Source organism: Sabethes cyaneus, chromosome 2, assembly GCF_943734655.1.
Source record: "Sabethes cyaneus chromosome 2, idSabCyanKW18_F2, whole genome shotgun sequence".
In the NCBI taxonomy this organism is placed as follows: domain Eukaryota; kingdom Metazoa; phylum Arthropoda; class Insecta; order Diptera; family Culicidae; genus Sabethes; species Sabethes cyaneus.
The window spans coordinates 36800427-36816524 of NC_071354.1; the positions used below are offsets into that span (position 1 = coordinate 36800427).

The window sequence follows — 16098 nt, forward strand, 5'->3', positions numbered from 1 at the left end:
CAAAAAATTCGTTCATCAAGTTTCACAATTCAGCTAGTTCGTAAGGAAAAAGAAAACTAAATTGTACGTCGCGCAACGTTGCGGTACCAGTGCTGCCGCAAATTGTACCGTTTAGTTTTGGCGAGGAACAAGTTAATCAGTACGATATGGTATCGACGATGTGTACGGTCAACAAGGGAGACATGCCGATTGATATAAGCTGGGAATTTACGTCATCTCTGTTGGAACCCCGAACTGCTCGAAAGTTATTTACCAGCGATGGAATTCTACTTAGCCGCGGAAGTTCTCGTGTCAGTATGCTAAGCATTGATTCAGTTCGAGATAGACACAGTGGAAACTATACCTGCAGAGCAAAGAACCAAGCCGGTGCGGTAGAATTCACCGCTACGCTGTTTGTTAATGGTGAATTTTTTTCTGTTTAAGGAAAAATGTACCAGCTTATAGTTTTGTCCCGAGAAACCCCTATCTTGGTTAGCCATTTGACTTTCCTACTTTTCGTACCACAGTTCTACCGCAAATTGTTCCGTTCGATTTTGGAGAAGAAGCAATCAACGCAATGGATATGGTTTCGGCGTATTGTTCGGTGAATAAAGGGGATTTACCACTGCAGATTAGATGGAGCAGAAACAATCAACCGATCGACGGTACCAGCGAGGGTATCTCGGTCAGTCGAACCAATCAACGGATTAGTGTACTGAGCATAGAATCTGTGCGGGATTTTCAAAGCGGCAATTATACCTGTACCGCGGAAAACAAAGCTGGACGAGTTCAACATACCGCGCTGCTAGCGGTCAACGGTTAGCAATTAGATGATACCATTTTTTCCTTAGTCCCCCCTCAGATTGTCCCGTTCGACTTCGGCGAAGAGTCAGTATTCGCTATGGATATGGTTTCGGCAACTTGTACGGTCAACAAAGGCGACCTCCCGTTGGAAATAACCTGGCTTCAGAATGGAAAACGAGTCTATTCGAATGATGGCATATCCGTTAGCAGACCGAATCAACGTCTCAGTACTCTTAGCATTGAATCCGTTCGAGGAAGGCACAGTGGAAACTATACTTGCACGGCAGCAAATCACGCTGGAAGCGTGGAATATTCTTCACCTCTCTTAGTCAATGGTTAGACTTTTTTTGAAATACGTTTTCCCCTTTTCCGATCCAGTTTTACCGCAAATCGTCCCGTTCGAATTTGGTAGTGAGGAGATTTTTGCTATGGATACTGTGTCAGCTTCCTGCACGGTTAGTAAGGGGGATGTCCCGGTTGACATCTACTGGCTGTTCAACGATCGTCGAGTAGGCTCTAACGATGGTGTTTTGATAACTAGACAAACGCAGCGTACCAGTTTTCTGACGATAGAATCAGTACGGGATCGTCACAGTGGCAACTATAGTTGTGTCGCGGAGAATCGTGCCGGCGCAGTAACTCATACTGCTACGCTGTTTGTCAATGGTTAGAGCTAATATAGTTTTTTAAACTTTTCGTTTTTTTACGTCAGTCCTTCCCCAAATTCTGCCCTTCGACTTCGGTAGCGATACTATTTTTGCCAAAGATATGGTAACATCGTCGTGTACGGTCAATAAAGGAGACTTTCCGATTGACATTTATTGGAAGTTTAACGGTCGTATGATTGCTTCCGAGAATGGTATCACCGTCAGCCGGACCAATCAGCGGATGAGCGTTTTGACGATTGATTCCGTGCGTGATCGGGACGCAGGAAACTACACATGTGTTGCTCAGAACAAGGCCGGACAGGTTGAGCTGTCGGCTGTGCTAGCAGTTAATGGTTAGATATTCATCTTAAAATGTACATTTTATTTCCATTTCCCATTCGCATCCCGAACCAGTTCTGCCGCAGATAGCTCCTTTCGATTTTGGTAGTGAATCTATCAATGCACTGGATACGGTTTCGGTCTATTGTACAGTTGGAAAGGGTGATTTACCGATCGAAATTGTGTGGTTCCTCAACGGAAGAAGGCTATTCACTAGCGATGGCATTTCCATTAACCGATTAAACCAACGTCTTAGTGTTGTCAGCATAGAATCAGTAAGAGATCGGCACAGCGGAAACTATACCTGTTCGGCGGTCAATGCCGCTGGAAGTGTTCAGCAGTCAGCGGAGCTGTTAGTCAATGGTTAGCAATCTTATACGTGTTTTTTTATTACCATTTACCGCATTCCCCAAGTCCAACCATCCGTTTTTCCGTTCGACTTTGGAGAAGAGCCTGTTGACCTGATGAACACGGTATCGATAAATTGCGTAGTCTCCAAGGGCGATATACCGATCATGATCGAATGGTTGTTCAATGGCGATAGGATTACAACCAACGATGGTGTTCTAATAACTAGGAACGGTCAAAAAATTAGCTTTCTGTCGATTGAATCCGTCCAGCCACGACATGCTGGAAACTACACGTGCGTAGCACGTAACAAAGCTGGCGAATCACGACACACGTCTGAACTGCAAGTTATTGGTAACTGATCGAAAGAAACCTTTCAACCTTATAGTCTAGATCCCTGGCACAAGTAGCTGCTGTTTAAAGCATCCTTGCAAATCCTGGTCCATAACCTTTTCCGTCATCATTTATTGTCGCGTGGATAAGCCCCACTATCCATTCAAACTGATGTTGTGTTTCGACTTTTCCCGGAAGTTCTCCCGATGATATTTCCGTTCGACTTCGGTGAGGATCCTGTCGATACTTTGGACACCGTTTCCGTAAATTGCGTCATATCCAAGGGGGACACCCCGATCGAAATAGTATGGCTGCTCAATGGTCACCGGATCGCGAGTAACGATGGAATTTCGATCAGCAAAATGGGTCCCAAGATGAGCACCCTGTACATCGAATCGATTCGACCGCGTCACGCAGGAAACTACAGCTGCGTAGCTCGCAACAACGCCGGCCAGGGCGAGCATCATTCCGAGCTGAAAGTGATGGGTAATTGGTTCGTCTGCACGCTCGTGGTGGTCCGTGTAAAAGCTTCGCTTCGCTTTGTAAATATTGTGCGCGCGCTTTCTTATTACCATACTACTGTTTTTCATCTCCGTCCTCCTTGTATGTACAGTTCCACCGACAATCCTTGCTTTCGACTTTGGGGAGGAGCCAGTCGATACGCTCAGTATGGCTACGATAAATTGTGCGGTAACGAAGGGTGACTTACCTATTTCGATTAGCTGGATGTTCAACGGGCAACCCCTTCAAAGTGGATACGACAATGTTTTAGTGACAAAAAGTGGCCAGAGAATCAGTATGCTTTCGATCGAATCCGTACGACCGGAGCACGCCGGTAACTACAGTTGTATTGCGCGCAATCGAGCCGGAGAAGTGGGACATTCTTCGGAATTACGAATTATCGGTAGTACATTATTTAGATGATTTAAAACTTTCTTTTCCTTTCCCGAATCGTTCCCCCCAACTAGCCATTCCGTTGATCATGCCATTTGAGTTCGGCGACGAACCGTTCGATTCGTCCAGTACCGTGTCCGTGCAATGTGTGATTAGTAAAGGGGACATCCCAATTGACATTGCTTGGTTGTTCAACGGTCGTATGATTGACAGTAGCGATGGGATTGTTATCTCCAAAATGGGTCAAAAAATGAGTACAATGTACATTGAAGCGATACGATCCAAGCATGCCGGAAACTACACGTGTCGCGCTAGCAACGCGGCAGGAACCGCAGAACACAGTTCCGAGCTCAAAGTAATCGGTAAACAACTAACGTACCTATTAATTTTTCAATTTGATTCGTCCTATCCAAAGTGATTCCTATCATACTTCCCTTCGACTTCGGTGAGGAGGCTTTCGACAGTGGTAGCACAGCATCCGTGAGCTGTATCGTTACGAAGGGCGATACACCGATCGACGTGAGCTGGTTGTTCAATGGCAGGCGAATCGATTCCAACGACGGAATTCTTATCACGCGAGGCGGCGGAAAAATCAGTATGCTCTCGATCGAATCGGTTCACTCTAGGCACGCGGGCAACTACACTTGCCACGCGAAAAACAAAGCGGGGAGTGTTGAACATTCCACCGAACTTCAGGTTATGGGTAAAAGACGTGTACCTAATATTTGCTAATTTTTTTTCTCCCAAAAGTCCTTCCCCAAATCCTACCGTTTGAATTCGGTGAAGAAGCATTCGACAGTGGAAGTACTGCTTCGGTCAGTTGTATTGTAACGAAGGGGGATGTTCCTATCGAGATTACTTGGTTGGTCAATGGTCGCAGGATCTATACAAGTGATGGCGTTATGATTAGCAAAAGCGGGCAGAAAATTTCAATTCTGTCAATCGAGGCGGTTCATTCGCGGCATGCAGGGAATTATACCTGCCTAGCTAGCAACAACGCTGGCAACAGTGAACATACGGCCGAACTGCAAGTGATGGGTAATCTTGTGCACTACTAGAATGTAATATGTTTTACTTCCCTGCATCCTATTCCTATACCTCCTAATGGTTCCTGAAATTCAATAGCTTGATTCCGTACTAGCTTGAAGAGTGATCGTCGAGAATCTTATCCTCAACCGTGGCGAACAAAAAAGTTTCCTACAGAACCCCTGGGGTTCTTCGCACAGAAATGCCTTCTTCATATTTTATTTTTGCATTTTATCCAAAAAAAAGTTGTGCCCATCATCCTTCCCTTTGAGTTTGGCGAGGAAGCTTTCGATACCGGCAGTACCGCCTCGGTGAGCTGTATCGTAACGAAAGGCGATACCCCGATCGATATCAGCTGGTTATTCAACGGACGGCGTATTGTGTCGAACGATGGAATCCTCATCTCGAAGAGCGGTCACAAAGTTAGCATGTTGACCATCGAATCAGTCCATTCGCGCCACGCAGGAAATTACACCTGTCATGCGGCGAATCGCGCCGGAGCGGTTGAGCATAGTTCGACGCTACAAGTTATGGGTATGGGTGTATTTAGTTTTTAAGCTTTTTTTTTTCTTTTCATCCTTACCAAGTCCTAGGTCACTTCGAGTATATTCCATAGAGTAGTTGTAATTTAGATTTTACAGCTTATTATTTGTGTTCCTTTAGTCATCCCATCGATTATGCCGTTCGAATTCGGGGAAGAACCGTTCGATATGCTAACGACTACTACAGTGAGCTGTGCGGTGATCAAGGGTGATGCACCGATCGAGATCAATTGGATGTTCAACGGGCAGGATATCTTCTCGAACGATGGGGTAACGATTACGAAGTCGGGTCAAAAAATGAGCATACTTTACATAGAATCGGTCCAGCCGCGTCACGCCGGCAACTACAGCTGCGTAGCGAGGAACAAGGCCGGATTCGTAGAGCACAGTTCCGAGTTGAAAGTTATAGGTTAGAAATTATGCGCAACTGTTTTTGTTCTTTTTTCCTTGTCCATAACTGTTCCTTTGATCCGGGGTTCGCCTATTGTTCAGAGTCTAAGTTAGAGTTTTGCTACAAGATGTTTTGTTCGCTTTTTCAAGTTCCGCCAATTCTGCTGCCGTTCGAGTTCGGTGAAGAACCGGCAGATATGGCAAGTACAACGATGGTGAGCTGTGCTGTAGCTAAAGGAGACACTCCCGTTGAAATAAACTGGATGTTCAACGGTAGTACTATCCATACAAATGACGGAATTTTAATTACCAAGGGTGGTCAGAAGATCAGCATGCTTTCAATCGAATCAGTCCAACCGAGGCATGCCGGAAATTACACGTGCGTTGCCCGCAACCGCGCAGGATTCGTCGAGCACACGTCCGAACTAAAAGTTATTGGTAATCGCTATTTGTGTGTAATATATACAAGAAAAAGCCATTTATATCCCACATTCCTGAATCCAATTGTTCACTTTTGACCGATTAATTCCACTCGTAGTAACTCCGGTGATGATTCCCTTCGAATTCGGGGATGAACCTTACGACAGCATGAGCTCGACAATGGTCAGCTGCGGCGTTACCAAAGGGGATACACCTATTTCGATATTTTGGTTGTTTAACGGAAGTCCTCTGTCGGCAGACGATGGAATTTTGATCACCAAAAGTGGTCAAAAAATCAGCATGCTATCGATTGAGGCAGTGCAATCGAAACATGCGGGAAACTACACCTGTGTGGCACGTAACCGTGCTGGACAAGTGTCGTACAGCTCGGAGTTGAAGGTTATCGGTAAGCCTAATAGTAATATAATCTATTTTACTTTTTATTTCCCCATGCATTCTATCATCAAAGTTATTCCAATTATTCTACCCTTCGAATTCGGCGAAAATCCCTTCGACATCTATAGTACTACGACTGTTGCATGCACCGTTACCAAAGGGGATGCACCGATAGAACTTTTCTGGCTGTTCAACGATCACAGACTTCGAACGGGCGATGGAATATTGATTACCAATAATAATCAAAAACTAAGTATGCTTTTCATCGAATCCGTACAGCCTCGACACGCCGGGAATTACACGTGCATTGCGAAAAACCGCGCTGGACAAATTCAGCACTCATCCGAACTTAAAGTCATGGGTTAGCAACTTTTCTGTATTCCACACTTTATTTTCCTCTCCTTATACACCAGTTGTCCCGGTCATCATGCCTTTCGAATTCGGCGAGGACCCTTTCGATATCTATAGCACTACGACGGTAACCTGCGCAGTAACTAAAGGAGACGCTCCAATCGAGATCATTTGGTTGTTTAATCAGCATCGACTGACAACGGGAGATGGTATTCTTATTACTCCCAGTGGTCAACGTATCAGTATGTTGTCGATAGAATTCGTCCAGCCACGGCACGCCGGAAACTACACCTGCATTGCTAAGAACAAAGCCGGACAAGCGACACATTCTTCCAAACTGATTGTTATGGGTGTGATGATTAAATATGTAGTTAACCCCTTTTCCGCTTTTTTTCGATTCCTTTCCTGGTCCCAACGAATCTAGTTCTACCAATTATAATGCCTTTCGAGTTCGGTGAGGAACCATTCGATATCTACAGTACGACAACGATTAGCTGTGCCGTAACCAAGGGTGATGGTCCAATCGAAATCGTGTGGCTGTTCAATCAGCACCGACTGCGCAGCGGCGATGGTATCCTGATTACATCGAGCGGACAGCGGATAAGTATCCTCTCGATTGAGTCCGTACAACCGAGGCATGCGGGAAATTACACTTGCTTCGCTAAAAATAAAGCCGGAAAGACCGAGCACTCGTCCGAGTTGAAAGTGATGGGTGTGATTTTTTTCTGTCAAATATTTTTGTTTTTATTGTGCTGATTATTTCCTACCACTCCACCTGAAATCTGCTTTAGGACGTGACTTTCGAAGCAGTCGTTCAATGTCTACTCTAGGAATCAGTTGTTTGGCTGAAAAACTCATGTTCCGTTTTGTTCAGTTTCTCCAATTGTACTTCCGTTTGAATTCGGCGAAGAACCATTCGACATCTACAGCGCGACAACAGTAAGCTGTGCCGTTACCAAGGGTGATCTTCCGATTGATGTCAAGTGGTTGTTTAACGGACATCATCTGAGGAGCGGTGATGGTATCCAAATTACTAGCAGTGGTTACAGAATTAGCATACTATCCATTGAATCTGTTCAGCCAAGGCACGCTGGAAACTATAGCTGTATTGCTAAGAATAATGCCGGTGAAACTCAGCACGATGCTGAACTGAAAGTTATGGGTAATGCGTTTTTTTTGTTTAGCTTTTGTTCGTAGCAGGTAAATTCCTTCCTAAGAATCCTTTCAATTTCGCTCATAATCTGCCTTTTCATCAGTCAGTAGTTCAGCAACAAGCATGGAAAATTTCTCTATCGGCAAATTTGAACGAATAGTGCTATTTTAATTACAAAACGTGATAAAATCAACCGAAATCGGAACCGTTGGTTAACATAACAGGACCCGAGTAACATTTTGGGTTTTATTACACTCTTATGATGGCATTTAAGACCAAATTAGTCATGGAGACCGCCATAAGAGTACAATAAAACTTACATTGTTGCTTGGGGAGTACCACAGGTTATTAATATGGGCCGGTTACTATTTATTCTCTACATCAATCATGAATGTTTTGAGGGGTCGATCAAGTAAGTGATTTTGGCGCGTTTTAGGATTGGATATTATTTGATTTTCATTAATCTGCGTGGTGCGGTCGCCCAGCTCTCGCAAATCTGACGATGAACCACCTTATATTGATTGTTAACACCTATAGAACTTAGATATGCACACCCTACGATCTAAAAAAGCCAATAACATCAACCTCCAATGTTATCAAAGTATTCGATTTCGGGTAAATTGTTTTACCAACAAGCTTAAGTCATCTGTTTTTTAAGTTATTCAGGCTGAATAGAAATAAATAACAACTAAAAAATCAGTAAATATTAATCCGCAGTTGAGAAAAGCAAATAAACAGAAGTGGTTCCACGTTGCTGCCTTGCGGAGCAGCAGATTTATTTTTAACCGAAAACGATACATTCGGGTAATACTTCACTTCTTAGACTCCATCGTATGAACAAGAATGTAGTCATGTGACAAATTGTTGCGATACACCGAAAATGCCACTTCCAAATCAGTGTCCAAAAACTTTCGGCACTCTAAGAAATCGACTCGTCCCATCCATGAGAAAAATCATGTAAACTTCTGTACAGCAATTCACCTGGACTTCAGTTGCTAGTTAATGGGAAAGTTGATAAAATTTACTGAGATCCCTCGTAAACCAATTAGTGTGAGGGCAATCTACACATAATTTACGTGAACGTTGCATGTAAAGTGAGGTGGATGTGAATTATCTATGTTTTCACATAAAACTGACGTGCGGATTTTTTGAGTGTATGCTCAACGCATTCGTTCTGCTGCACATTCAGAGGTATGACTACGCCAACCGCTGCGCAATAAGCAAAAATAAGCTCGCAATCCCAATCAGGGATGGTTCGATCACTTTGATTCAATTTTGATTAATTTGACAGTACCGTCTCAGCGGATCCAAATATGATCCAAAGTTATATATGGGGCGTTTGTAGAGCAAGTTATTATCTATAATTTTGCTGTATCTTTTGTAGTTACGGTGCTACGATGCTAGTATCTTATTAGTGACTAAATTAACATTCGTTTAGTCATTGATGAGTTACTAGCATTGTAGCACCGTAACTACAAAAAATACAGCAAAACTTTGTTCAGCAAAATTGTATATAAGAACTACAAATGTCCCATATATAACTTTGTCATATTTGGCTCGGCTGAAACGGTATTGTCAAATAATTGAAAATTGACTCAAAGCGATCGAACCATGCCTGATCCCAATAATTAGAAGCTGCTGGTTTGGCAATGCAAAATGCAGGGAATCGATTGGTGATAGTCCCAACTTGTGCAGACATTGGAAAGATGTCCATTTTGCCCTATTATCCCCAAAAATCATGGCAAAAGCTAATTAAACAGTATTAAAACTTATTTGCCGCTTATGAAATGAACTCAAATAGCTTCCACATGTTGCCAAAACATTGCAAGGAGCCATCCATTTTGCCCAATTAAGACTTCGAGCTCATTTTTGCCCAATGTGCGCTGGTTGTATTATGCATAGCGTTCGTATTCCACCATTAAACGGACGAAATTAATCTACCGCACAAGCAATCTTTTTTAGCTAATAGCAAAGCAAAGCCTAGATGCTACATTCCGTTATCGAAACTTGACCTTCTGTTTTTATACGACAGACTTCGCAGCCAGCTGTTAGAGTGCAGGACAATTGCAGGGCCAGTTGCTACGATCCTATTGACTCTAACAGCCTCTCCCAGTTGAGATTCGAACATACGACGACTGGCTTATTAGGCCTACGTTATACCTCGGAGCCAACTGGGAGGCAAGGCTTTCTAGCTAATACCGGTGTGATTTTATAGAGTTCACCCATAAAATCACACCGGTTTAAATGTTTGGTTAACGACAAATTCTCGATAAATCTAGATATTTTGACGTGCAGACGGACCGTTTATTTATCGACTTTAAGGCAGTGTATGATTCAGTCCAGCGAAATGAGGTGGATTAGACTGTGGTCATTCCGGTTGTCCTAAAAATCATTTATGTTAATAGCGGAGATGCAGAAGGTATCTTTAGATCTCTCAAGTGGCAGGCTACGAGAAGTAGACTAACTATACGCTTAGATTCGCATAGTTCGGAAGGTCATGGGGTAGTGGTGTTGCGAATGTAAATTTTAATAGCTGAGAACTAGAACCTGAGCTTTAGAATTACGTGTTAACTAAGAGACTCTCCTCCCGTATCATAGTTCCACCGTCGATTACACCCTTCAGCTTTGGAGAGGAAACACTGAACTCGGGTGAAAGTACAGCCATACAGTGCATGGTGTTTAAGGGCGATGCTCCGTTGGAGATCAGATGGTACTTCAATGGTAATCTTTTGCCTTCCAACGAAAATGGTGTCATCATTGCACGCATGACCGAGCGTTTAAGTTCGTTAAGCATAGATTTGGTAAATTACCGGCATCGAGGAGTGTATGAATGTCGGGCAAAGAATAAAGCCGGTGAAGCAACTCAATCATCTGAACTGGTTATCAATGGTATATCATATTGAGTAAATTTAGTGCTGTTCTTCATGTCACCCTTATTCCCTTCCTAACCTGTCTCTGAATTTCTCCCTTTAACTGCAGTCGTGCCAACTATCATGCAATTCAGCTTTGGCGAAGAGATTCTAAATACGGGCGATAGTGTAGCCGTAAATTGTATGGTTGTCAAGGGGGATTCTCCACTGGAGATTCGCTGGTATCTAAACGGCGCACCGATTTCATCCGAAAACGAGGGCATTCTCGTAACTAAGTTATCCGAACGGCTCAACTCGTTGAGCATCGAATCAATCCAACCAATTCACCGCGGCGTCTACGAATGTCGAGTAAAGAACCGTGCGGGTGAAGCCATATCTTCAGCCGAACTTATAATTAAGGGTATTCAAAATATAAGCTTACAATCATATTAAAAAGCTCCTTCTCAACCTATCCTTAAATGCCTAAATATTTTACTCCTCCACGTAAAGCCCTTCCCATCATCAATCCGTTCCACTTTGAGGAAGAGATCGACTCGGAGGAAAGTGTTCAGGTGACTTGCCACGTTTCGAAGGGTGACCTACCGGTAGAAATCACTTGGTTGTTCAACAGCAAACCGCTGAGAATTAGTTCCAACATCGAAATCACTTCGATCGGAAAGCGTTCCAGTTTTTTAAGTATACCCTCAGTGAAAGCCGAACATTCAGGAACCTATACGTGCATTGCCAAGAACACGGCTGGGGTACGCAACCAATCGGCCGAGCTATTCGTCAATGGTACAATGGAATAATCTAGTTTCTCAATTACCGTTAGCACAGCATGAAACCCCAACTGCATGCCTTTACTTTGATCCCAATAACTCCTTTCAGTCTTACCGAGGATCTTACCGTTCAGCTTCGGAGAAGAACCTTCGTTTACCGATAACTTTGCGACGGTTCAGTGCGCGGTCACTTTTGGTGATCTGCCAATCACCATTGATTGGCTTCATAATGGCGAACCTATCCGGAGAAACAACGATCGGGGAGTAATAATTCAGCACTCCGGGCGTCGGGTTAGTACACTGACGCTGGAATCTATTCGAGCATACAATGCGGGAAACTATAGCTGCGTAGCGAAAAATGTGGCCGGAAGTGTTGAACAGAGTGCCGAACTGATTGTTAATGGTTCGTTTTTTTTCTCTACTGTGATCCTACTAATCGCACGTTTCCATTTTCCCAAATTTTGATCCATCCAGTTCCTCCGAAAATATTCCCGTTCAGTTTTGGAGACGAGCCTATGAATTATGGCGATTCGGTTTCGATCCAGTGTAATGTTCCGTCCGGTGATCTACCGATTGGCATACGGTGGTACTTCAATGGAAACAACATCGACGATCCTTCCGTTGGGGTTACGAACATTGGCAAACGGTCGAAGGTTCTGACGATCGATTCCGTGACGGGTTGGCATGCGGGTAATTATACGTGCGAGGCATCCAACAAAGCGGACGTTATCTTTTTGTCAGCTGAGCTGATTATAAATGGTACAATTGTTAGTTTAATTGATAAGCTTTAGGTTTAGTTGTTTCGATTCCGATCCGTTTCTTATCTTAAGTTTGCGCTTTCAGTCCCTCCCAAAATTCTTCCGTTTAGCTTCAGCGAAGAGTCCATGAACTCCGGTGAGTCGGCATCGGTTCAGTGCAATGTCCACGCCGGAGATTTCCCGCTGAAAATTCGTTGGTATTTTAACGATCTACTAATTTTGGATCCCACGATCACCGTTACAAACATCGGTAAAAGGTTGAAGGTGCTTAGCATTGACACCGTTCAAGGAACCCATGCAGGCAACTACACATGCGAGGCGTCCAACAAGGCGGCCACTTCCTCGTATACGGCTGAACTTTTTGTGAATGGTTAGATGCGTTGTAGTATATAATCTTCCCGTTTCCTTTTTCTGTTCCATTTTCCAACAATCCAAGTTCCACCAAAAATCACCCCATTTTCCTTTGGGGATGAACCGATGAATTACGGCGAATCGGCATCCGTCCACTGCAGTATCGTATCCGGAGACTTTCCCATATTGATCGAGTGGTATTTCAACGGACAGCTGGTAACGGAAGTGGAAACGCTCGATCGAATCACAGTGGCGAGCGTCGGAAAGCGAACAAAAGCATTGGCCATCGATGGAGTTAACGAACAGTACGCAGGAAACTACTCCTGTAAAGCATCGAACCGGGCTGGATCGGTGCTGTTCAATGCCGATCTGGTTGTGAATGGTGAGGCGGGAGGGTGTGTGAAAGTGTTTTTTGCCCTAGCCTTTTATCTACAAAATTCCTTAAAACATCCAATCCAATCATGTTATGGAAGGTTTAACTAAATGAGTGTTTTACTTTAGTTCCACCTAAAGTGACGCCTTTCAGCTTCGGAGACGAACCTTTGAATTACGGCGACTCCGCATCGGTATATTGCAGCGTAACCTCCGGCGATATGCCGGTGTTCATTGAGTGGATGTTCAATGGAATCCCGATTAGTCAACTGGGTGATGCGGGAAAAATATTGGTTGCGGACGTCGGACGACGTTCCAAAGTTCTTTCCATCGACGGTGTCGACGCTAGGTATGCCGGGAACTACACCTGCAAGGCATCCAACATTGCAGACAGTGCATATCACTCCGTAGTGCTGATCGTGAATGGTAATATCGCTTAAATTTTGTTTCAACATTTTCTTGTTCCAGTCCCTCCCAAAATCGCCCCTTTCACGTTTGGAGACGAGCCGTTAAATTACGGAGACTCCGCCCTGGTGTACTGTAGCATAACTTCTGGCGATTTTCCCATCAAAATACAGTGGTATCTGAATGGTGTCGCGATAGACGAACTTGATCCGTTCTACAACATCAATCAAGCCAATTTCGGTAAAAAAGCAAAAGCTCTTTCCATCGATGGTGTTAATGAACGTCATGTCGGCAATTACACCTGCAGCGCAACGAATCCAGCAGAAACTAACTTGTACACTGCGGAGCTACGTGTTAATGGTTAAATTTTGTTAAATCTTCTTTGCAATACTTCCGTTTTGCCCAGTTATTTCCTAATTCCTTGTTTCTCTGTGATGGCTGTCTGTGTTTACTTTTCTGATGTGGTAGTCTGATTTAAACAAAATCATTTAATATTAAGAATCATTAGAAATTGTGAAAACAAAACTACTACCTTTTTCCTTTTTCCCCAAAACGTTTCAAGTTCCCCCGAAGATTTCCCCGTTCGTTTTTGGCGAGGAATCACTGAACTATGGCGATTCGGCTTCGGTACAGTGCAATGTCATTTCCGGTGACATGCCTATCATGATCGAATGGTTCTTCAACGGGATTCCCATTTCGCAAACTAATTTTGCCGACAATGTTAACATTGCCGACTTCGGAAAGCGTACCAAGGCACTGGCCATCGACGGTGTGGATGCGCGACACGCGGGAAACTACACGTGCAAAGCAACCAATCGGGCCAACTCCGCTTACCATTCGTCCGAACTTATAGTGAATGGTTTGTTAAACGATATGAAACAGTAGATTAGCTTTGTGTGCGCGTTTTTTTTTTAAATTCTCCTAACCGCTCCTGCTTCAGTTCCTCCCAGGATTCTACCCTTCAGTTTTGGTGGTGACCCGATGAACTACGGAGACTCGGCATCCATACAGTGTAGTGTTATTTCCGGGGATTTTCCAATCGAGATTGAGTGGTTATTGAACGGGAATGCCATCAGTGCAATCGATAGCCTTACGGGGCTAACGGCGACAAGTTTCGGCAAGCGTGCTAAAGCATTGAGTATTGAAGGAATAAGTTGGAATCACGCCGGCAACTATACTTGTCGAGCCTCGAACCATGCTGGCATCGCCGAACTTAGCGAAGAACTTATTGTCAACGGTATCTTGCTTTAAAACTTAGCTTATCAAGTTAAATTTACCGCATCCTCAATCCTTCAAATCCAATTTGTTTGTTTCCTAGTTCCTCCCAAGATATCGCTGATAAACACGGGTGACAATCCAACTTTTGTGGATGAATTCTTTCAAATCATTTGTACGGTCCTGAGTGGCGATCTACCGGTCGACTTTGTGTGGATCTTCAACGGAAACACCATCGAAAGAAGAAACACACAGGGAATCAAAATAGAAACACGTAAAAGGGGCAGCACATTAAGCATTGAATCAGTTCAAGGATACCACTCAGGGAACTACAGCTGTCAAGCGCGAAACACAGCGGATATGGTCACGGCAACGATCGATCTAGCAGTGAAGGGTTTGTCAACCATCTTACTCTGAATAACGAATACCCTTAAAATCATTTCCACACACCACACGCACACCTTACCGAACAACCTTTCCTTCCTGTTTCATATATTCCAGAACTTCCAGAGATCGAACCTTTCTCTTTCAGTGCTCACGGGTTCAACAGTGGCAGCGCAGCAAAAACGATGTGCACGGTAACGTCCGGCGATTCGCCAATCGATCTTTACTGGATGAAAGACGGCCGGAAACTCGATGCGTCCATCATCCGGAGACTGGATGAGTACTCATCGATAGTGTCAATACGGTTGGTAACTATCTCCGATGCGGGCAATTACACGTGTGTTGCTAAAAACAGTGCAGGCATGGCTCAATACACCAGCCCACTGGTTGTCAAGGGTGGGTTGAAGAACCGTTAAAATAACTATATTTGCTTCAATTCCGTGTCAACAATCATTAGTCTGAACAAAAATTTAATCGATTCACTATATATTTGTTCTACCTAGTAGGGCCTCTACCGATCAGAACGAACAAAAGCTTTGCCGAAAACAAGTGCTTTCGACTTCCTTTCTTACAATCCCCCGAAACCTTCCCCGCAGAAAGCGCTTCACTTTGCCGCACCCGTCTTAGCTTAGGTTGTCGAATTCGATTGTGGGGCTCTTCTCATTCCCTACTTTCCACACTTGACCCACGTCCAGATCCGATGGTTTTTAAGTTTGTAGAATCGAAACGCGGCTCGATGTTAGGAATAAAACAACGCCAATGCCGTTTGTGTTTATTCCCAACCCGGCCTTTGTGCATGCTAAACTAACACCTGAATTCCCCACTCACTCCCTCGTTTTTTAGTTGTCCCCGTTATTAACTGCTACCTGTGTGTGCATTTACTGCAGTGTGGGCCTTTGCATGACCAATAATTGAACGAATGTAATGGTGTTACCTACGATTGAAAAATCGAATGTGATGCGTCGGAGATGTATTGAAAGACTACTGCTGCTGTGTTTTCAATGTCTGTCATCAATAAATCAAAACAAAAATGTACAGGATATTAAAGAAACGATTTTAAAAAGCATGCTCTTCAGAATTGTGTTTGTTTGCATACAGGTATTGTAAAAAATGTTTTTCGAAGCATTATACAAAATGTAGAAATATATTTTCTAGTGCAACATTAAATATTTGAACAAACCCTGCGGTACACACTTAACAAAAACCACCGAATTCGGTAAAATCTTACCGAAATCTAAACAGCTGAACGTTCGGTAAAAATTTCGATGGTGCCAATCGACGTTTACAGATCATTAGTAATGTTTGGTGCAATAAAAAATTTTACCGAACGTTCAGCTGTTTAGATTTCGGTAAATTTTACCGA

At 43.7% G+C, this 16098-nt stretch overlaps 1 protein-coding gene across 1 annotated transcript in view; it reads left to right on the forward strand.

Annotated features, from left to right (window-relative positions):
• The window catches only part of LOC128733890 (cell adhesion molecule Dscam2), a 115145-nt gene that overhangs the window by 65001 nt on the left and 34046 nt on the right, over positions 1-16098 (forward strand). The window contains exons 9-10 of the mRNA XM_053827743.1: positions 10982-11115; positions 11503-11653. Coding sequence (XP_053683718.1) covers positions 10982-11115; positions 11503-11653 — 285 coding nt within the window. The remainder of the gene's footprint in view (positions 1-10981; positions 11116-11502; positions 11654-16098) is intronic.